The 20,108-nt window shown below is 46.9% G+C and overlaps 1 protein-coding gene across 1 annotated transcript in view; it reads right to left on the bottom strand.

The window, feature by feature from the left end:
• Positions 1-20,108, bottom strand: part of CFAP77 (cilia and flagella associated protein 77) — a 56,698-nt gene that overhangs the window by 6,225 nt on the left and 30,365 nt on the right. The window contains exons 2-5 of the mRNA XM_088065856.1: positions 17,195-17,294; positions 16,485-16,701; positions 4,662-4,764; positions 3,403-3,498 (exon numbers count right to left, since the gene is read on the bottom strand). Coding sequence (XP_087921982.1) covers positions 3,403-3,498; positions 4,662-4,764; positions 16,485-16,701; positions 17,195-17,294 — 516 coding nt within the window. The remainder of the gene's footprint in view (positions 1-3,402; positions 3,499-4,661; positions 4,765-16,484; positions 16,702-17,194; positions 17,295-20,108) is intronic.

A 20,108-nucleotide genomic window follows, 5' to 3' on the forward strand; every position in this document is an offset into this window, starting at 1 on the left:
GCATTTGGGCAGCAATGTCCTTTCCAGAGTTTGGCTGACACCTGAGCCAGCAGGTGAGGAGTGACACAAGGACAGGACATATCCACTGAACATAGGGGACAGGAGGCCAGGAGAATTGGGATTGTTCGGTCTGGAAAAGAGAAGGGTTTGTGGTGACCTGAAGGGAACTTAGAGGAAAGATGGGGAAAGACTATAAGAGCCTGGGATGACAGGACAAGGAAGAATGGGTTCAAATTGAAAGAGAGTAGCTTTAGATTACATACTGGAAAAAAAATTTCCCTGTGAGGGTGGTGAGGCATTGAAACAGGTTGTCCAGGGAAGCTGTGGCTGCCCCATCCCTGGATGTGTTCCAGGCCAGGCTGGATGGAGCTCTGAGCTAGCTGGTCCAGTGGAAGATGTCTGTTCATGGTAGAGGGGTTGGAATGAAATGATCTTCAAGGTGCATTTCCAACCCAAACCATTCTATGATTTATGTCCATGCTGGGTGCCTGAGAGTACACTCCCCAGGAAATGTAGTCCCACATCTACAAATAAATTAAGTTTTGGTGCACAGTCCCAGCCATGCTGGCAAAACCTGAGCCCTGGAATTGTCACTTCAGGCAAAGCAAGGCAGAGGCTGTTTGCTTTGAGGAAGAGGAGGGCAGTAGAACCATCTTGCTGATGTGAATAAGGAGTTAACATCTGCTTGGCTTAGTTAAAAAAAAAAAAAAACATACAAAAAAACCACTTAAATGCAGCATCTTTCCCTAATGAACTGCCCATCAGGACAGGAATGGCTCCCTGTGACCTGTTTGTCTTGGTGAGCTGGGGAGCCCAGGAGACCACAGGCCAGGTCAGCCCTGCAGAGGTGACAGAGCAGGAGCACCTGGTGTTGGAGAGCCTGTAAAACACCCTGTTAGTTTAACAGTGTGGGCCATTATTCTAAAGCAGTGGGGCTGAAACCTAAATCCAAATGAAAATATAGTCAATTTGTCTGTACTTTACTGACTGAATGACTGTGTAATGTCATGCAGCTCTGGCAGTGCAGGGAGCAAGCAGATGCAATTAGTGGGGAGGAAAAAGCTCCTTTATTTTCTTCTCTTCCACTTCTTGGGTAAGCTTTCATGGTGCCAGGGACTGAATGGAAAGCCCAGTTAAAGAGCCAGCAGAGATATCCATGCCCAGTTTCTGCAGCTCTCTGCTAGGGGTCATGGTGGAAATAAAAAAATCCTTCTTGATGATTTTTATGGGCCTAAAGGAACAAAATCTCACCTTCCTGCTGCCCCTGTTTTGGATTATAACTCTTTCAATGGCTGGGTGTTGCTCCCCTCAGACCTAGAGCAGGCCAGACTGAAAGGTGTTTTTCCATATGATGAGGTGACTGAGTGACCAGAAGATGAGTGGCTTGAGAATATCACACTCCTGCACCCCAATTCAGTGTTGGATCACATGGAAATAAAGTTATAAGCGAGACTTTGGTCAGGGCAATAGAGTCTCTGAATAATCTTATCCAGAGTCTGGAGTATTTCCCAAGTCATGAGCATCTTCTGTACTGGTCAGAGCAGGACAAAGTCACCAAAAGCTGGTAGGAAATAATGTGCAGATGGAGTCAGCTAACAAGCTCTCTGTGTAGTGATATTTTTGTGGTTGTTTTTCATATTCTTCTTGCACATTAGGATGAGGATGTTACATGGATTAGAGGCAGTGTTTTGGTCAATTGTCACCTCAGTAAAGACTGGGACATTGACTCCTGGAGTTGCTGGGTTAGGTCAGTCTGGCTTTCAAAACCATTCCATCACCTCTGTAGAACCCACCTTTACAGGAGTAGTTAAAGAACAGTTTAGAGACCACCAAATGTCTTTGGGAACCCTTAACTTCCTCCAGGTTGTTACTGCTTTTAACTGGGTAGACGTTTATGGATGTTAGAGGAGTTATTTTTCTATGGAGGAAACCATGCACTGAAGGTCAAGTGAGTAACAAATTCCTTGATCCAAGTTCTAATGTGGGCTGTGTCTGTTAGATGTGCAGCTGGGGAATGGCAAACCATCCAGGGTAAACGAGAACTTTGGAAAATCTGCAGAGGCTGTGCAAAATGAGCTGTCCCTCTTCCCCAGAGGGAAGGAAGAGGAAGAAAGAAGAAAAAGGAGAAAGAGAAGAAGGAAGGATTTGGAGGCTTGAGAGCTGTGGCCAGGGCAGGAGCCCAACCGCAGCCATGGATGAAACAAAAGGGAAAGCACAAAGCAAAACCCAGGCTGAAAAATGAACAGTGATGGAAAGGTCTGGGGTGAGAGGAGCTCTAAAGAGGAGGCTTGCCCCAGTATCTCGTGTGACTCTCACAATCTGTTTAACAGCGATCGGTCATGTTCTCTTGCTGCCATCGCCGCAGCAGCAGCTCCGAGCTGACAGGCAGTGGGGATAAATGATTACTGACATATGCTAATCGGGCACTCTTAGACAGGACAGTAGAGGAATACATCAAGGTGGTGCAAAGCACATTTTTTGGGCAAAACTCTCCAACTTGTACAAGCAAATTACCTTCAGGAAATCACAGAGCTTCTTTGCTGATTTAAACTGTGGTTAGAAATCAACAGCAAAAAAAAATAACCTCATCAAAAGAAGGGCTGGGAGAGAGAGCTGAGAGCTTTTTGCAGTGGTATCTATCAATGCCAAAATTTATTTTGGCCATGCAAACTCCCTTTAGGGTTTCAGTGCTTTCACTTCCTGGTGTCTCCTTTCCATTCCACTGGTCCAGTTATTTCCCCTTCTCATCTAAAATTCCCCCTAGCTCTTCACTGGAATTTTCCATATAATTTACACCACAAACAAAGCTAATGGAATTCTTACAAGTACCCCACAGCACAGCAGGTTGCACAGATGAATTCAGGGAGATGTTTAGATCCCATCACCAGAACAAGAAATCTTCACCTCGGCTCTTATTTGGATCAGTTAAAGGAAGTATCACACACATCTCTAACCTGGCCAGACCCTTTGCTTTGTCTCAGGGTGAATATTGTCAATCAGGTAGTTTAGAGAGGTATCAAGAGTGCAGGCTGTCTGGAAAGCTCTAATTCTGGGGTGGTGACTGTCCTCCTTGTGTAAGGCACTTGTAAAGCAAAGGGTCTGGCCAGGTTAGAGATTAAGCTTAAAAATGTTATTATCTGGGCAACTGCTGCCTCTTCCAGGGCTTATGGACAGCAAAAAATATCCCACCCTGATGTTCAAAAGGGGCTGATGGTTGAACACATTTGGGACCATTTTAAAGTCTGGGTCACTGGGAGCTTTGAGTTAAGAGCCTCATTCATTTGTGTGCTAAGGATGTTATTGGGGCACGTGAGCAAGGTTAGGAAGTCCCTTCAATCAGGTGCTTGTAGAGGCCCAGAAAAGTTGACTTTGGTCACAGCATGGGATGTGGGGAGCCCATACCTTCTCAAAGCGCTGCGGGTGCCAGAAGGACTCCTCCTTCACGGGCAGCGGGTGCGTGCGCAGGAACGTGGTGCGGTTCTCACGCACTTCACCAGTCTGCAACCAAAGGGGAAACAAGAGTGGGCTCAAACAGCTGCACTTCCCTTGGCTGCAACCACAGGTGAACAAGAGCAGGCTCAAACAGCTGCACAGCCATGCACCATCAGCTCTGGGTCGTGCAATGCAGTGACACTGGGATGGAAGAGGCCAAAAGCCGCTTTGGGCGGATGAGCACAAGTGCATGATCTGGGAAGTTTTCCTTGTCCATGCGGCCAATACTGATGGTTAAAACAGACCATCAGCTGTCAGCTCTGAGTATCCGCATTAAAGAGCGTCCCAGGGAGGTGACTGCTGCCCACTGGAAGCCCTGAGCTGCAGTAATGGCTCATCCCTACCTGGGAAAGTCAATTCCAGCACTCCCACCATGGTGGGGTTTCCTGTTTAATTGCAGGCCACTGTGCTTGATAATCCCAGCACAAGCCAGTGCAGGTACCTGGTGAATGTTTTGGCCACTGCATGAAACCCTGGGAATCCATCTGCTCTGTGGTCTAGGACCAAACACAGGTTTGTGTTGCTTAATTCAGTAATTGGTGGCTGCAGGCTTTGGGAGCTTGATGGAGGCAACTTAGTGATTAAAAACATCAGTCATTAATAGATAAAGTAGGGATGCACTTTCTAACATCCCAGGCTGGTGTATTCATAAAATAGCTGCTAATTAAGGACACTGTATTCCTGCACTTCAACTATAAAGCATAGTTTGTGATGGCAGTAAGCCCATTGAAATTGGTCATTACCATATTAGCCCGACTCTTCTTTGAGCCATTAACTAATAAAAGTCATTGGCTGCTTTTAAATGATATTACAATGTTGGTGTATTTAACAGCACAGCCTTACACTCCAACAGCTGCTGTGGGTGCTGCATCAACCACACCATGCCAGGCTCAGGGCTGGGGCTGTCCTTTCAGCATTTGCTGGTGGTTCCTTTGTTGTGGCCAGTGGCACAGGTAACCTGAGCAGAGCTGATGTCCAAAGGACAGCCTGTGGGGCTCCTGGCAGGGGGATGCTCATCTTTGTTAGGCTCCATCAGCCTTTTAGTAGTCAGGGGGATGTTCTTCCAGCTGAGAGCCCTTCCTAGGGCTGGGAGCTGCCCATCTGTCCTGTGGGGTAGGACAGTGGGGTGCTGTGCCCATCAGGGGAAAGCATTGCTGGACTATTCCCACCTTTTTCTTCACCATGTGCTGGACTACAGTCCGGGCTCTCTGTTGCTCCATCCACAGTTCCTTGTATCTGTGTTGCATGAGGTCAAAAAAGGGTGTGGAAGGCCTGGAAAATGTTGAAAAGACACAGATGTAATCTTTGCCTCCTTGTGCTGGTTCACATCTCTGCTCCTGAAAAGTGACTGGTGAGAACATGAATAAAGCCTTGCACTGGGAAAGGCTTTCTCCTCCTTAGGAAACCTCAAACCCACCATCATTTGCAGTGAACACACCACAGCCTGCACACATGTGGGGTAAGCTGTGCCAGGCATTCTCCAGAACAAAGACAGGAACAATTCCTCTCTTTGCACAACCTTTAACAGGGCAGGTTTCAGCACCTCTGTCTGAGCCCTGGTGTGCTGAAAGGACCACAGGGCACCACAGGCTGCAGCTCAACTTTGGGCCCTGGTAGAGCTTCAGGAGAGCATTTCCCAGCTGGTGCCCAAGGGAGCAGCTCTGGATTCCCTCCAGGGGAAGAACCCCTGGGTGCCAAGTGTGTTTTGCTAAAACAACACTGCTTTTCCTATTGAAATCTCTCTGATGTGGTGCAACAAAGGCTGCAAACATGTGATGATGATTGGGATGAGTTAGTACTGTCCTAAGCAATCTGAATAGGGCTAAAAATGGAACCAATGCAGGTGGGCAGGTGTCTGCAGCAGAAAGGGGAGCCAAAATGCTGAGCCCTGGTCTGGTGCCTCAGCTGCACAGAGCTGGTGTATTTGTCCCTTGAAAGAGGATTTCAGGGAGCAAGGAGGAGACAGCAGAGGGGAGGAGCTGCACATGAGCCTGGCTCTAGAAAAAGAGTAAAAAGACACTTGTTTGTTGGCCAGTGTCCCATTCAGCTTCTCTGAGCTGGCATTAACCTGACCAGCTTGTGGCAAAGCTGCTGCCTGAAATTGTTGAGCATTGCTCCTTGCAAGTGAGGACACTTCATCAGCTACCATGGGAGGCAGACCTGGCAGTGACAGGGACAGCAAGTCAGTAATTCCCATGGTCCTGCTGCTATTCCTTTCCCCCAGAAGCAAACACTTGAAGGTGATGAAGGACCTCAAGCTCAAGTTTTATTGGTCCTTGTCCTTGCACACCTTGCTGAGGAGGGACTTTTTCCATCTTGGCAGCAGCTGATGGCTGTGGAGCTCTCACACAGGTGGCTCTGCTCCCACCTGTAGCCTGCAGAGCCCTCAGCTACAGCTCCCATAGCGGGGTCAGTGCTTTCCCTGCCTGTCCAGACCAACTGCAGGACTCTGGGGACTTGGGACAGCTGCTGGGCTGCTTCTGGGCCACCAGCTCCACCTGTTTCTGCAAAGAGCCCTCCTGCCACAGAGTGAGCTGGTGCTTTGTTTATGGTGGGAGTGGGTCCAGAATTGACAGCTGCCAGCTTTTAGCAGCCTGGAGAATCCTTGATGATCAGGGAGGGTACCAGCAGCCTGTATGCAAATAGTAACTCTTCTGTTTCTTGTTCCATCACCCCCGTGGTGACTTTTATTACTTAATTATTGCACACCACATGCTTCAAAACAGCCTAATGTATGCTTGTGTTTTCTAATGGTACTGGATGTGCAATCCAGCAATATCCATCCCAAGGGGACATTCATATCAGAGGAGACATCCTTCTGCAGGCCTCCTTTTTCATAGATCACATGCTGCAGGGCTTTTCAAGCCTTTGCTTGCAAATCAGCTCTGCTGCTCCAGACCATTATCTGGAGACACCCAGTGCCAAAGGAGACACTGACATTTGCCCTTTGTCCCTTCTTCTTTCCCTTCCTTCCCTTCCAGTTTGGCATTTCATGCTCATCAGAGCTGGGAAAAATATTTAAAAGGTTAAAAGATGTGGCAAACCAGAGGTCAAGTGTGTTATTATCTGTTTGTGTCTCCAGTCTTGTAGTGTGCTGTAAATGTTGGCTTTCCTGACACAAGCACATGGTGAGCACTGCTTGTTTGCTCCTGTCCCTTTGCTCTCCTAGGCAAGAGCTTTCCTGGTGTGCAGGAATAGCAGGGAGGGATGCAGGGAAGATCTGAGCCTTTGTGTGTAGTCTTTGATTATTGATTTTTTTTTTTTTTTGGAAGTCGAATGTGTTTTCACATCTCTATGGAGGTGACTTTTACCATCTCCAGTGGACCAGCCAGTTGGTGACTGATTAGTCCACAGCTGGCTTGTAAGTAAATGCTTGAAAGGACACATTTGGGTTGATGCTCTTCAGAGATCCTTCCCTGCTGTGTGATTAATTGCATTTAAGTCCTGATCCAGCAAAGTATAGAATCATGCCTGGAGTGATGCACACATGAACTGCCTCTCTCAAATTGGGAGGAACGACTCGTGTGCTTGGTTTTCCACGTAAGCCCTGGTGTGGCTGTAGGATGTGAGGCTTCATCTGGCTCATCCTCCTTTGAGAGAAACACTGAGAGAGCAGGGCAGAGCAGGGAAATGAGGGAACACCTCTTTAAGGTGACTGGAGGGATCTCAGCCAGGCAGCTTTTCCCTTGTAGGTCAAAGTCTGAACTCAGCAGAGCTGATGGGGAATTTCACCCTGATATTGGTGCTGCTTGGCAATGTGATCTTACTTGCAGCTGGTCTTTGGGAAAATGTCCTTTTGCCTTAGTGTTACTTAGTGTTACTAAGGACAGGGACCAGTGGCTTGTGTGTTCCCTTTCCTTTTGTCACCCTGCCTGGATGTCACTCCTGAAGAGGGAGGATTTTGCTGTTGCTATCTGCGGGTGCTGTGGGGAGAGCAGGAGAAGCATCCTCTGGAAATGCTTACTGCACATTAAAACTCATCTCACTCAGAGTAACTCAGATCTCCTTGTTTTGGCACAAGCACCCTGCCACAGAAAGGAAAGGCAAAGAAGTTCTGATAGGATGTAACAAATTATTTATAATTGTAGGGGAGAAAAAATACTCATCAGCTTCCTTTTATAGTCAAATAGTTGAAGCCACTTCTAATGCTGACATTTCCTAAATATTTTAAAATTTATCTGTGCACATTTTCAAAACTATTATCCCTGAAACAGTTCCTGTCTCTTTAATAGAATCTCTCTAATTTACTTTCAACAGTCAGGGTACAGACCTATTTTCAACTGAAATGACAAGCACCTGCTAACTTGGTTATACAATGTGGAATTCTAGTCTGCCAGACATCTCCTGGAAAAGAAGCTGCAGCCTCCTAATAGGCTATTTTACTGTGAAAACAGTGTTAAAAAGTATAATAAAGTATTAACAATATTAAAATAAAACAGTGTAGGCCTTAAATGAGCTACAAACTAGTTAAATCTATTCCATTCAATATGAGCCTTCAGTGCTTTGCAGCTGATACCTCAGAGCTGGGATTTATCTAAAATGAAGGCACCAGGGACATGCACGAGAAATGGTAATTATAATTTGCAAACATTAGGCTGACACTTTTTTGTGTATGTGTGTATAAATCCTGACAGCTGTGATTTGTGCCAATGCCAAATAGTGCTCCACATTGCAGGGAAGGGCTCACTTTGTGGCAGGCCCTCCTCAGAGCAGCAGCTCATTAAAACTTTGGAGAAGGAGAAGTTGCCGAAAACAGGAAGGCGTCAGAACCATCTGAGAGATTTTTGGTACACGCTTGTTGAAAGGTGTTTCAGAAGAGAGCCTTGGGTCTGACAAACTGGAATTTTAGTACGCCTCCCCGTTCACAGTGGGGCAAAATAATTGGTCATCAGTGACTACTAATTTGGTTTAGTAGCCAGAGGCATTTTTTTTCTTCCCAGAAAATCAATGACAGTGCCGAGGTCTGTTCAACGTGATTCAGCTCAAGACGGGTCCTCATTTAGCTCTTGATGCTTCTTCCACTGGAGACAGCTATTTTGTTAAAATGAAATTAAAATCTATCTATAATACTCAGCTCAGGGAGCCGTGCCCGTCAATGCCATGCTGCTCTTGAGGTTTCAAGGTTGTCAGTCTCCCCTCAAACTTATTTTCAAAGGTTTATATATCAGCTGCAAAAAAAGGTACTTGGCAAAAGTGGGTACAAAGGAGTTTGCTCAGGAAGAGGATTTACACCAGCTTGAAAGGTGCAATCAATTTGATTGCTAAGTTGTGTTGCAAAAGGGTAAAAATTTGACCTGCAAGTGCTTTTTTTTTTTTTTTTTTTTTTTTTTTTTTTTTTTTTTTCCCTTGTATAATTCAAAAGCACGTAAATATTTTAGTGCAGACCTCAGCCTGTGGGGTTTGTGTGTGGCTCTGCAGCCAGGGCAGGATGGGCAGGGGCTGGAAGCGGAGCAGGGAGCAGAGGACAGGCGCAGGCAGTGGCTCTTGGGGCTGTGCCCAGAACCCTGCCCCGATCCCACGGGCAGCTCCAGGCAGCAGGATCTGGCCCTGCATGGCTGCTTATGCAACAGATCCATCACAAGATGAATTTGTCCATGCCTGTGACACTAAAGTTGTATTGCTACACCACTGTCTACACTGAAACTTTAACCTTTCCTTGAAAGGTTAATGAGGTTTCTGGGGGGTTTAGTCCTTGCTGCTGTCCTTCTACCTAAGATGTGCTTTTGCTGCCCAGTCAGGATCTGTCTGTGGGGCCTTTAGACCCCAGGGGAGACAGCTACAGGGGCAGGGCACCACTGTTACATTCTTTACTTATGTCTTCATGCTGGCAAGGATTTGTTCTGTGCTGGAAGTGTCCATACAGATTCTCCCCATGGTCAGGCCAGCAGAACCAGTTCCCACCAGCTCAGGTTGGTTTCTTACAGAAGCATTAGGGCTGGAAAATACCTTCAAGATCGAGTCCAACCTGTTTCTTATTGGGGAACAGTTTGGTCTCCAGCACCTCTGGAGTGTGGGGCTCCTTGGGGCAGCTACCACCGGTATTAACTTCAGCAAATAAAGCCCAAGCCAGTGTCTGTGATTCTGTTTGGGGTACCCCCAATGCAGGCAGCAGCGAGGCATCACTGCTCAGGTCCCTCTGCCCTGAACGGGGGCTGAGAGAACAGGAAAATTCTGATTACGGCTCCCTTGCAGCGCTGTATTGCCTGCCTTCCTCCCTGGTTCCGGATGGGCTGCAGGTAGCAATCCATCTCCCGTTAATTTGTCTGTGTGTAGCCCAGCAGGAAGCTGGGGTATGATTACAGCTCTGGCCCTTGTGTGAGAGCCGGCACAGCCCCGGCATCCCCCGCAAACCGCCGGGCTCTGCCTCGCCTTAATTGTTCCCCTTTGGCCCTTGGACTTGTCTCTTCTAACAAGGGCTGCGAGGAGGGCCGAGGTAATTGAAGCACTTAACCACACTCCCCAGCACTGCCTCCTGCAGCTAATTAGGAAAGAGGGCCGCTGGGCTCTTCATTATTTCTTTTAATTGTTTGTGGGTTTTGCATAACAGTGAATGGCAGAAGAGGGATGTGCAGTTAGTGGTGAAGCCTTGACTTTGAAATTCGTATAAAAGGTCACTTACAATTTGTTAAGGCTTTCACAAGGGTGAATTCAATTAGGGGCTGGAAATCCCTGCACGCACGTGTGTGGGTGTGTTTGTGAGGAGAGGGAGACCTGGCAAAATGAGCTGGGTGTGTGTCCAAAGACTCCTCGTTTTTTCCTCAGCATCTTGTGGAATATACAGTAAAGTTATAGGGCCCTTACAGCTTTATGCTTCTCTAAATAGGTCCTGGAAATAAACCCATGGAGAGGCCCAAAAGATCATTTTTAAATGATCTCCACTTGTCCTCACTTTCCATTAACTATTGAAGAAAATAACAAGAGAAAAAATGGTAGAAAACACTCGGGGACCAATTTTTTTTGCAGTCTTTGGGCTGGCAAAACTCTCAGTTACTATAGTGGGTCTTCCACCTGTGTAGCAGCTGCAGGATCTGTGCCTCCAAAGCACTAATTACTGTGAAATTCTGAAGTTTCTTTATAAACCTTGTGATTTGGCTGAGGAAATAACAATATAAATTATTTCACTGTGGGCAGCCAATGAAGCAGTGGCTTCTTCTAAGTGTCAGAGGATCTGTTATTTTGCTCTGAGGACTCATATGTATAGAACAGTAAAAAGAATAAAATCCATTGTAAACATGCACTTTAAAAGATTTATCAGATGCTCATAGCTGTACTTAGGAGTACACATGGTTACAAGAGCACCAATTTGCTTTACTATTCCCTCCCAGGCTGAGTGAAATGTTTGCACTGGTCCTAAAAGCACATATGGAAACGTGTGTCTTGCAGTGAAGACACCAGGCCAGCTCTTACCCATTAAATAACTGGCTTGACAAGCTGGAATTTGTGTGCTAGCATTGATTTTAGGGTTGGAGATGCCCTTTGGCTGACTTAATTGAAGATTATTCAGGTTTTTCTTCAACACATTTGTCTACAGCTATTTGCTATTATTCTCTGAGAAATTCAGGTGGGACATGATTCTGGGACAGAGCTGTTTTGCCTGGAGGTCCAGATCTGTGGCTGAGAGTGAACAGTGCTCAGTCTGCAGCCATCAACAAATGCAAAACATCTCAACGAGTGAAAAAGCAAGGAAAAACCCCTCCAATGCTGAGCAAAAGAAATCAAAGCGTGAGGTCTTCCCCTTGACCTCCATCCCATTCTTGAATCTCTCTGGCTGGGTGGGAACATGACTTTGTTTGAAAGGAAAATATGTTGATGAGGGCTGAAAAGCTTTGTTTTCACAGAAGGGATAGTGTGGTTATTCCCCCCAACCCATGTTTTCATTGCACAGGCTGAAAAAGCAAAAGTTGGTAAAGAAAAAGCTCCACTTGTGGCCAGAAGTAGCTCTAGATGGTAAAATTTTGGAAGAAATTTTTCAGCTGGCTGTATTCAATGGACATAAACCCACAGACAACAGCCAGTCTTTGTTGAGAGTTAATTACTTTTCTATTCAGTGTAAACCAATTGGTAAAAGGGATCTAAGTCTGTCCTTCAGATCTTTTTTTTCCCAGCTCTGTGGCTGATGCACAGGAGCTGAACCTTATGCCAAACCATGACTTGGCTGTTTATTTTCTCTTAAGCCATCAGCCTGAAGCAGTCAGAAACTCTTACAGCAAGCAAATAACTGCTCTGGAGGGGAATCAGTATCTTCATGGTGCACTCAGGATTTTTTTGAAGGGCGTAACAGGTCCTTCTGCCCAAGCAGATGCTGCAGCCGCCGGGGTGCGGTGCAGGCGGACAGGCTGGGAGCTCTGTGCTAGCGATGCGACCACATACCCAGCCTGGAATGTTTCCAGGAGAAGAAAACTACTCTTGAAATAGAAATTCTTATCTTAGCAGTGTGAGAATGGTGGCAGAGGCACAAAGTGCCTTTCACTGTAGAATTGGATAGGATATGTAATTATCCAAGCTGATGGGAGTCCTGTATTTTTTAACTTGGTTGCATTTCTCTGTCACCATGAGCCTGACAGTGATTCCAGTGACTGTGTTATATTTTTACAATCTGTTTTGTTAGTCCTCAGTGGTTGGTTTTTTTTTTTTTTCTGTAAACCTTTTTTTTTTGTCTTAATCTTTAGGATTTTGGTGGCTTTACACTCTCTTTGGCTTCCAGTGATCATGGGTCAGATGTAGACTTGCTGTAATATTCAATTTTATTGCCTGTCCAGCTTTTCCTGGTGAATTCTTTCCAGTAACACCCTCTGCTCTTCAACATTATTTCTTTGACATCTTTGCTGTTAGTCTACCTCTAGATTAGCTTTCTTTCCACAGCCATATATGAATGACCTGAAATGTTCTTTAAGCATGTCAAAAATAAACCTGTTAGTGGAAATATCTCAGTACCTCTTGGGCAGGTTTCTAAACTTTGTTCTGGCTGTGTGCAAACAGCATAGACGCTTTGGGTGGAAAGGTCACTTGCTAAGCAGAGCACAAGCACAGAAATCACCCTGCTCAGGGAAGGTGATTGGGATGATTGCAAATGATACCAATTAAAGAGGAGGTACTGGCTAACTGATGCCCTTGGCCAAGTGTAACGATTTGAAGAAATATTGTAGTGACCAAACGCTTTGGAGAGGTGAGTTTGCTGCAGGAACGTGATAAAAACAGCTGCCAAAGGCTTGAGAGCAGTTTTAGAGAATGGGAGGTGGACTGGAGGCAGGAGATGAAGACAGAAGGAAAATGGGCTGTAAAATTCAGGAAAGGGACAGTTGAAGTGAAGGCAGCAGTGGGGGGACCCAGCAGGAGCCCTGGGGATGACAGAGTGCCAGGGAAATCCTGCCAGCACACCCAAGGTCAGCCCAACCTCCAGGCCAACTGCCAAGTGCATGGCAGCCCGTGGGAGGCAGGGTTATGGCCATGCAGGGCTTGGAGCAGGTACAGGTGCAGGATGGCAGAGGATGGCATGTCTGTGTAGTCCTTGTGTCCAGGAATAGGTTCTGGGGCGTAGCAGGCAGAATTAGGATGATTACCAAGAGGTGACTGCAAGCTTTTCTCTCCAGGCAGCCCTGGCAGTGCTGGGCAGTGTGTCCATGCTGAGGGTGCACTCTGCTCACTCCTGGGGACAGAACTGGTGCTCAGGGTACCAACTGTGTGTTGGAGTGTTCTGGCTTCAGACTCCTTGTGTGACCTTGCACAGATCAATAGTATCTAAAATCTAGCTGTAGATAGCATCCACCTCCTTGTGTTCATTTCTCGTTCCAAAAATGTTCCCTTAATGTTGGCTGATTTCAGTGCACAATGAAGCTCAGTCGGAAAAAGAGGATAAATGTAGGTCTGGACACCTATTAAGGTTTCCAAATGCACCTTGAATAGCAGGCTGGACTGATGCCAGTGAAGATCCTGAAGGTCTTCCCAGACCCTCTGTGCCTTTAGGTCTCCATTATCATCAAACCCCAGCCCACTCAGTGCCCTCCAGCCTCCACCTTGTAAAACAATTATTGCAGAGTATGGGGGCTGGATACACCTGTGGGGTTATTTTGAATGAGAAACCTGGGAGGACAGCAACCCTCAGCAGGTCTGTAATGCGTCATCCACAGAGCATGTGGATGGGGTTTAGCTCCTGGAGGGGACTGTCAAAGATGGGAATTTTCCTTGGAAGATGAGCCTGTGGACCTGTGTGTGCTGGGGAGGAGGGCTGGGAGAGGTCACGCCGAGCCTGTGTGCTGTTAGCCCAGCACCTGCACTCAGTGGGACGTGTCCTCTCCTGCAAAGTGTGGTTGCACAAGGCAGCTCTAGTAGAGCTCAGGAGCTGGAGCTCAGGGGGAGCCCTGCTAGAGGGTGCCCCACGGGGGAGGCTGGGACCCCACCACATCCTCGTTACTGCTGACCTTGGCACGAGCACTGCCTGCTGATGGATCGGCTCCGGAGCTGGATAAGCCCCTGAGGAACAACTGCATTATCTGTTATGTCCCATCAGTGCCTCCCCTGACCCCACCCAGCTCCGAATGCCACAGGCATCAGGGAAGGAATAAATCTCTGTCTGGTACTGAGAGAGAGAAGGGAGCGAGAGCAGGAAAAAGGAGAGATGAAAAATGTCCTTTTTATGACTCTCACAACAAAGCTGGCCACATGATTCGTAGCAAACATTACTCTGGGAAAAGGGAGGGAGAGAATGGGGAGGAATCAGCAAAAAGCAGCGCTGCTTCTCTCCCCTGCAAAGTGCCCAGGGGGAATTATAGAGGGGTATGGGTGACCTTTGAAGGTAAATATCCCAGGAAAAGAAAGGAAAGAGGCCTCAAAGCTTCAGAAAGCTCAGACTTGCTGCAGTGTCTGAGGCTGCCTGATGAAACGCACGCATTGTGAGCAGAAAGCAGAGGCACAGGTGATCTGAGCTAGAGCAGCAGCAGGGCTAGGCAGTGATTAACAAGGCACTAATAGCAACCACAGCTTTTGGGTTTTTGTTTCTTTTTGGGGTGATCTAGGAGATCTCCAGCCTGTGAGCCTAGGGAGAACTCCTGACCCTGGTGTCTCCAGGAGACAGAAGCCTTTAGCAGCACAGGCCAGGGCCTGAAGAGGGGCTGGAGATGAATTGCCAGGGCTGTAGAAGCCCCTTGCCCATTACCCACCAACCCAGCCACATTTCTGTGACAGCTGCTGGGGTATTTGGGTTCCCAGGGAAGCAGCCCAGGGCTGAGGCTGTGGGCTGGCACCAGCTGCAGTTCCCACTGTGCAGAAAGCTGCAACAGGGTCTGCACTGGGGTTCTGGGCTGTCCCAGAGCACCCCATCATCAGGCAGGGTGTCTCCAGCTGCTTCCAGTGCCATGGGAAAGCACCTTTGCTCTCTGGCCTCCTCTGCCAACCTGTCTATGCTGGGGGATGACAGGCAGGTGCTGTTCTTGCTGAAAAACTTCACTGAACCTGAGATATTGACCAGACCTGTTATTTCTAAAAGACGTTAGGTGCTTGGAGTTGTGAAAAAAGTCCATTTGCCACTGTTTTCTTCTGCCCCCAGACAAGCATGTGCCTTAATTGGGAGCCCCTTCCCAGGTAGCAGCAATGAGATCACAGTCAAACAGAGCTTAGAGTCCAAACCCAGCTGAAATCCATTGACAGCCAGGTCATTTTTAGGAAGATGGGTCTGGCTGAACCTGCTGAGCTGTGACCAGGAACCAGCTTGTCCTGGGAATGCTCACCAAAATTGGTCTCTTTAACTTGCCAGTCATAGAAAAGTGTGTTAAACTCCCACTTTTACTGAAATGGCCATAGCAACTCCTTGATAATCCAGTAATTCAGTTTTATCTATAACGTGCTTTTAAAATAAAGGGATAAATACAATCAGTCTGCATAAAAGGTAGCTATTAAGGAGCAGGCAAGTTGTACAATAATAACTTTCAATTAAAAGCCCTTTCTCACTACTTCTGCCGTTGTGGGGTCTGCAGATTTTCCTTAAAACTTCTGAAGCGTGCCTGGGCTTCTTACAGGAAGACATTTAACCTCCGTTTATGAAGAAATAAAGCAAAATTGATGTTGATTTTGGTCTTCATTGGGGGATACTTTTGCAACATAAAAGCCCTTTTGCCTGCAATTTGCAGAGCAGCCCTGTCACATTGGTGAGGGCTGATACTGATAAAGATAAAGCTTTATAGCTGGGGCATTTGCAGCTAACAGCAAGCTAATGCTACATTTTCATTTTGATGCAATTAATGTTAATGTCTGCTACGAAAATTGTCATTAAATACCATTTTAAAATCCATTCAATTTGCATATGCAAAGCCCATTTACTATCACGTAAAATACATGGTGCCGTTCATCATGTCTTTTCTCTAGAATTTGTAGCTGTTATTTTTCTGGTAGTGATTATTATCTAGCTCTTAAAATAAAATCTAATGTCTGGTCCAGACCTGCACAGAACAAGAAACCTCCCTGGGCTCCAGCAGTAGCAGGACTTTCAGAGGCTTTGAGCACTGGTTTGTGCTGGAGTTGAACGGACAGGGAGAAGCTTCTTTGCCTCTATCCTGCTCCCAATTTCTGCCCAATGCAGGGCAGTGAACTATGTAGGAGAGAGTAGGATAAAGAACCTGAACTGATCTTTAACTCCACAAGAGAATTTCAACCAGTGCAGACAGGTAGAAATGCTGTTGCTCTGATTTTCTGACCCTGGGATGCAAATTTTCTGTCTGACAGCTCTTCATATTCCTTTAGGTTAAAGGGTTGGCATTGAAGATATTTTTAAGAGGCCTCAAGCCCTTAATACCACAGGTGAAATGAGGCTGTGTTATGGCATGTATGTTAGATTCAGGTAGTTGATTATCTGACACAGATGTGATGCTGTGACTCAGCACATCCAGGTTCAGGACGCTTCTGTTTTGAGGCCTGTTCTAGCTGATATTGGGGAGAGATGTAGGTGTGACGGTAGGAAGGGATAATTTCATTCTGAGGAGGGCCCAAATCTTCCCCCTTACCGTGGTGGCCTGCCAAAAGTCATGTCTGGAGGGACCTTGCAGCCATATCTGAGGATCTCCTTATCTTTGCAGCGGATGTTCATGAACTTGTAGTACAGAGCAAACTCACGGGCTGTGGTGCAGCCTTCATCCACAGCCTTACGGCCCATGGTCACAAAGTCTCGGGGCATGACCCTTTTATGAGGCTTGGCCTTCACTGAATCCCAGTGGCCTATGGCTGGAGATGGAAGGAAATAGAGAAAAAGATGAGGCATCTCAGTTAGCTCCTGTTTGGGAAAGCAGATTGAAGTGTGTGCACCGTGCATGGGGGTCTTGTGCAGCTAAGGTTCCTTTTGTCAGCTTCATAACCTGTCCCACTGCATCCCATATCCCATCTGAATTGGATGTCTTCTCACCCTCCTCCCTGGCTTGCTCAGGACATCTGGTTTGACAGGGAAATTGTCCCTGAGAGCACAAAGCAGGAGCCCTGACAAAGTTATGACTGCCCTTTGCAGATGCACCCTCCCTGCCTGTGTGAGCCTCTGAAAGTTACCTATGTGACAGAATCTTCACTGGTCACCAAGCAATTGGGGTGATATTAATGAAAGTAGGTAAATGTTGGAGTTCTGCACTTCCAGCTTGATGAGAAGTACTGAAGAGCTGTGGGAAGGAGACTTCCTACTAGCATTAGGACTTTGTTACAGGTCTGTGTTTTAGGGGCAGTGTCCTACCTTCAGGGACTCCTCCATCTCTCCTGTGCATGTACATCCCATAGGTAAAATCAGGCCCTGGAAGGGAGTAGCAGTTTCTCATCGGCTTCCCCAGTTCTGGCTGCAGAAAAGGGAACAGAGAAGCATCAAGGTAAGATAAAGCCCCTGAAAAGAGAAGTTTGTAACAGAGCATGGCCACAAGTACCAGGAGTGTCCATTTGGCAGGGGCTTGAAAACCACTGCACAAGTAAGTGCCACAGTGCAAAAAGGAGCTGAAACCTAAAGGATGCTGAATTTCACACAAGTTTGGTTTTGAGTTTTAAAGAGACCTAGCCTTGCTGGAAATAGGGATCCTGATTCAATAGATATGGACTTGAAATCTTCTTGTTAGGTTAATCTCTCCTTTGGTGGGGATGCCCAGCTGTGGTGTCTGCTGGGGAGACAGCAGCTAGTCTTAATTTTACTTTGAGTTATTTCATTTCCAAGTTATGCATCCTCCCAGAAAACTGACATAAACTTCCCCAGGCACAATCACATGGCTGCTTCTGCCTGGGAATAATCAAGACACAAGGCATGCTGCAGGAGGAGGATAAGGGGGAATGAAGAAGGGAGAGCAGAGCCTGGGGTTTATAGCACAGAAAAGAACTTCAGCTCAATATCATCATTTCTATTTAGTTTTCAAATGAACTCTTCCCCAGCTCATGTGTGCTCTAGCCCAGTGGTGTCTGTGGGATTAACTGACCTCCCCTCACTCCTTTGTCTCCACCTTCCCATCTCCATGGTGAAGTCACTGCAGGATGTGTGTCTTGGAACCTCATTGCTGCTTGAGAGGGAGGCAGCAGAGGAGGGAAGGAGGGAGAGCCTGGCACAGGGAAAGCTGGGGCAGAGTCCCCAGGAGCCCTGAGGGCAGGATCTGGGTGCTTTGGGACAGGCTGTTTTCCATGGGAAGGGTGTTAAAAGAGCTGGGATGTTGTAGGTGTTGGCAGGCCTTGCTGGGAGAATCAAAGTGCTGAAATACCACTGGTGCTTCTCATGGGTGAACCACTGAACGCTGACATTGAGATGGCCATTATCACTCTGCAGAGTGAACACTCTGGCTCAGGAACCACTGAATCTGCGGCCCTTTCTGCAGAGACACAGTGAAAAAGAAACTGCAAATGAACCACCTCCAGCTTGCCACCACAGCAGGCTGAGGCTGTACAGGTTGATAAGGGACCCAGCTCACTGGAGCTGCTTTTGTAGGGGCATCATCCGCACCAAAATTTTCCTTTTACTCCCTGTCAGCACTGTGCAAACCCTGGCCAGGGCCCCAGAGCAGCCATGGCTCCCTTGTACACTGCCAGCATGGTGGCTGCTTTCCAGTGTGTGTTCTTTTGCACCACCCTCAGCTCAGGCAAAACTCTCACTGAGCCCGTTTTGCCTGGAGAGTGAGAGTTAATAACATCTATCCAGAACAGGCACCTTTCCAGAGGCCTCTGTATTCAGGTCTCTAAAATGTGCTTGTAATTCCTCAGACTTTTACACCTGTGATGCTCTAAAGGAGGTATGGCATTTCCATGGCTCTCAGGAGCACAAATTCACCAGAAAATGAGCTTTACGGACCTGCCCTGTGCGAAACTACAGATCCTTTGTTGCAAAGAGCCCTTTCTAAAAGCCAGGACACAGCGATGTGATGCAACCACGGCTGCATTTCCCCACCTGCCTCCTGTGAGCCTGGAGCACAGGGAGGGACTGTCCCTGTCCAGCACTGAGCACCGAGGGGACTGAGTGGGGTTTAGTGCCACCATGGCTGTGGTGCCACCAGGCAGTGACAGACCACATCTGCACTCTGTGTGCTGGGAGCGCGCACAAAGCACTGCCAGAGACAATAAAGCAGCTTTCATTGCTAATCTGCTCCTCCTATATTTACAGCTATTTTTAGATTAGTTGTCACTGATGTACAAGGGAAATGGTGTAATGTTCCTCAGAAACATGAGAAAAGGCGTTTTCCTGGGATCATGTTCTGGTAATGGATCAGGGAAGTGAGGTCAGAAATCTCCTATGGTGGCAAAGGTGTGCCAGATGGGAGAAAAATCACAGAAACTGCAGGAAAGGAGAGAGGTTTGTAACCTGCAGCAAAGCTGCTTCCAGACCTCGAGTGCAAAATTCTGTAGAATGGAAGAAATTACAGGATTTAAAGAGTCCCTTCTGCAGAGCACCTGAAGTTAACACAGTTGGGTGTTTACTCTATCACAAAAAGAGTGCATGCTGTTTCCTTTTATGATCAGGTGGCATTTTACAGTCACTTTGCACTGAATAAATAATGCTGAAGGTGCTGGATAATTAATTAAAAAAAAAAAAAATCTGGTCCAATATGTTGAACATGGAGAGAATCTGTGCCTGAAGAAAAATCAATGAACTCAGAGAACTCTGGTTGCCTGCCAACATCTTTTACCTACAAAAGCAAAGAAGGAGAAGGATATAGCAGGAATGAATTTTGCTCAGTGTAATCCAAGATTACAGCCTTTCTCATTCATGAATTAGCAAAATTATGTTTTCAGCTCTTGGGCTGGTTTAATTTGTTTGTCCTGGGGCATTATAGGTGTGCTCTGTCATAAAGCAGTGGGGAAATTGAGCCAAAGTTGATGCAGAAGGTCTTTTTTTTTTCCCTTTCTCCCCCAATTCCAGCACCATTCCCTATGTTCAGGTTTAGCCTGTCACAAAGCTGCTTGGCTGGAATACCAATCTGTCTGACAGCTGTGGCCATCAGCAGACAACTTCATTAAACCTCATTAAGATGTCATTTCTCTGCCTTATTTCCCACCTCTTGGCTCTAATTAAAACCGTCTCTCTCTGCATCCCAGGTGGTCCTAATTTTCTCTGGGCACCTTCTGCAAGTTTTCTCCCTTTACGACCTCAGTGAGGAAAATCCAGCATCCTAAATGCTGTTTATCCA

This window comes from Pseudopodoces humilis, chromosome 22, assembly GCF_049639895.1.
Source record: "Pseudopodoces humilis isolate 2021_Gansu_Grassland_sample_001 chromosome 22, ASM4963989v1, whole genome shotgun sequence".
In the NCBI taxonomy this organism is placed as follows: Eukaryota; Metazoa; Chordata; class Aves; order Passeriformes; family Paridae; genus Pseudopodoces; species Pseudopodoces humilis.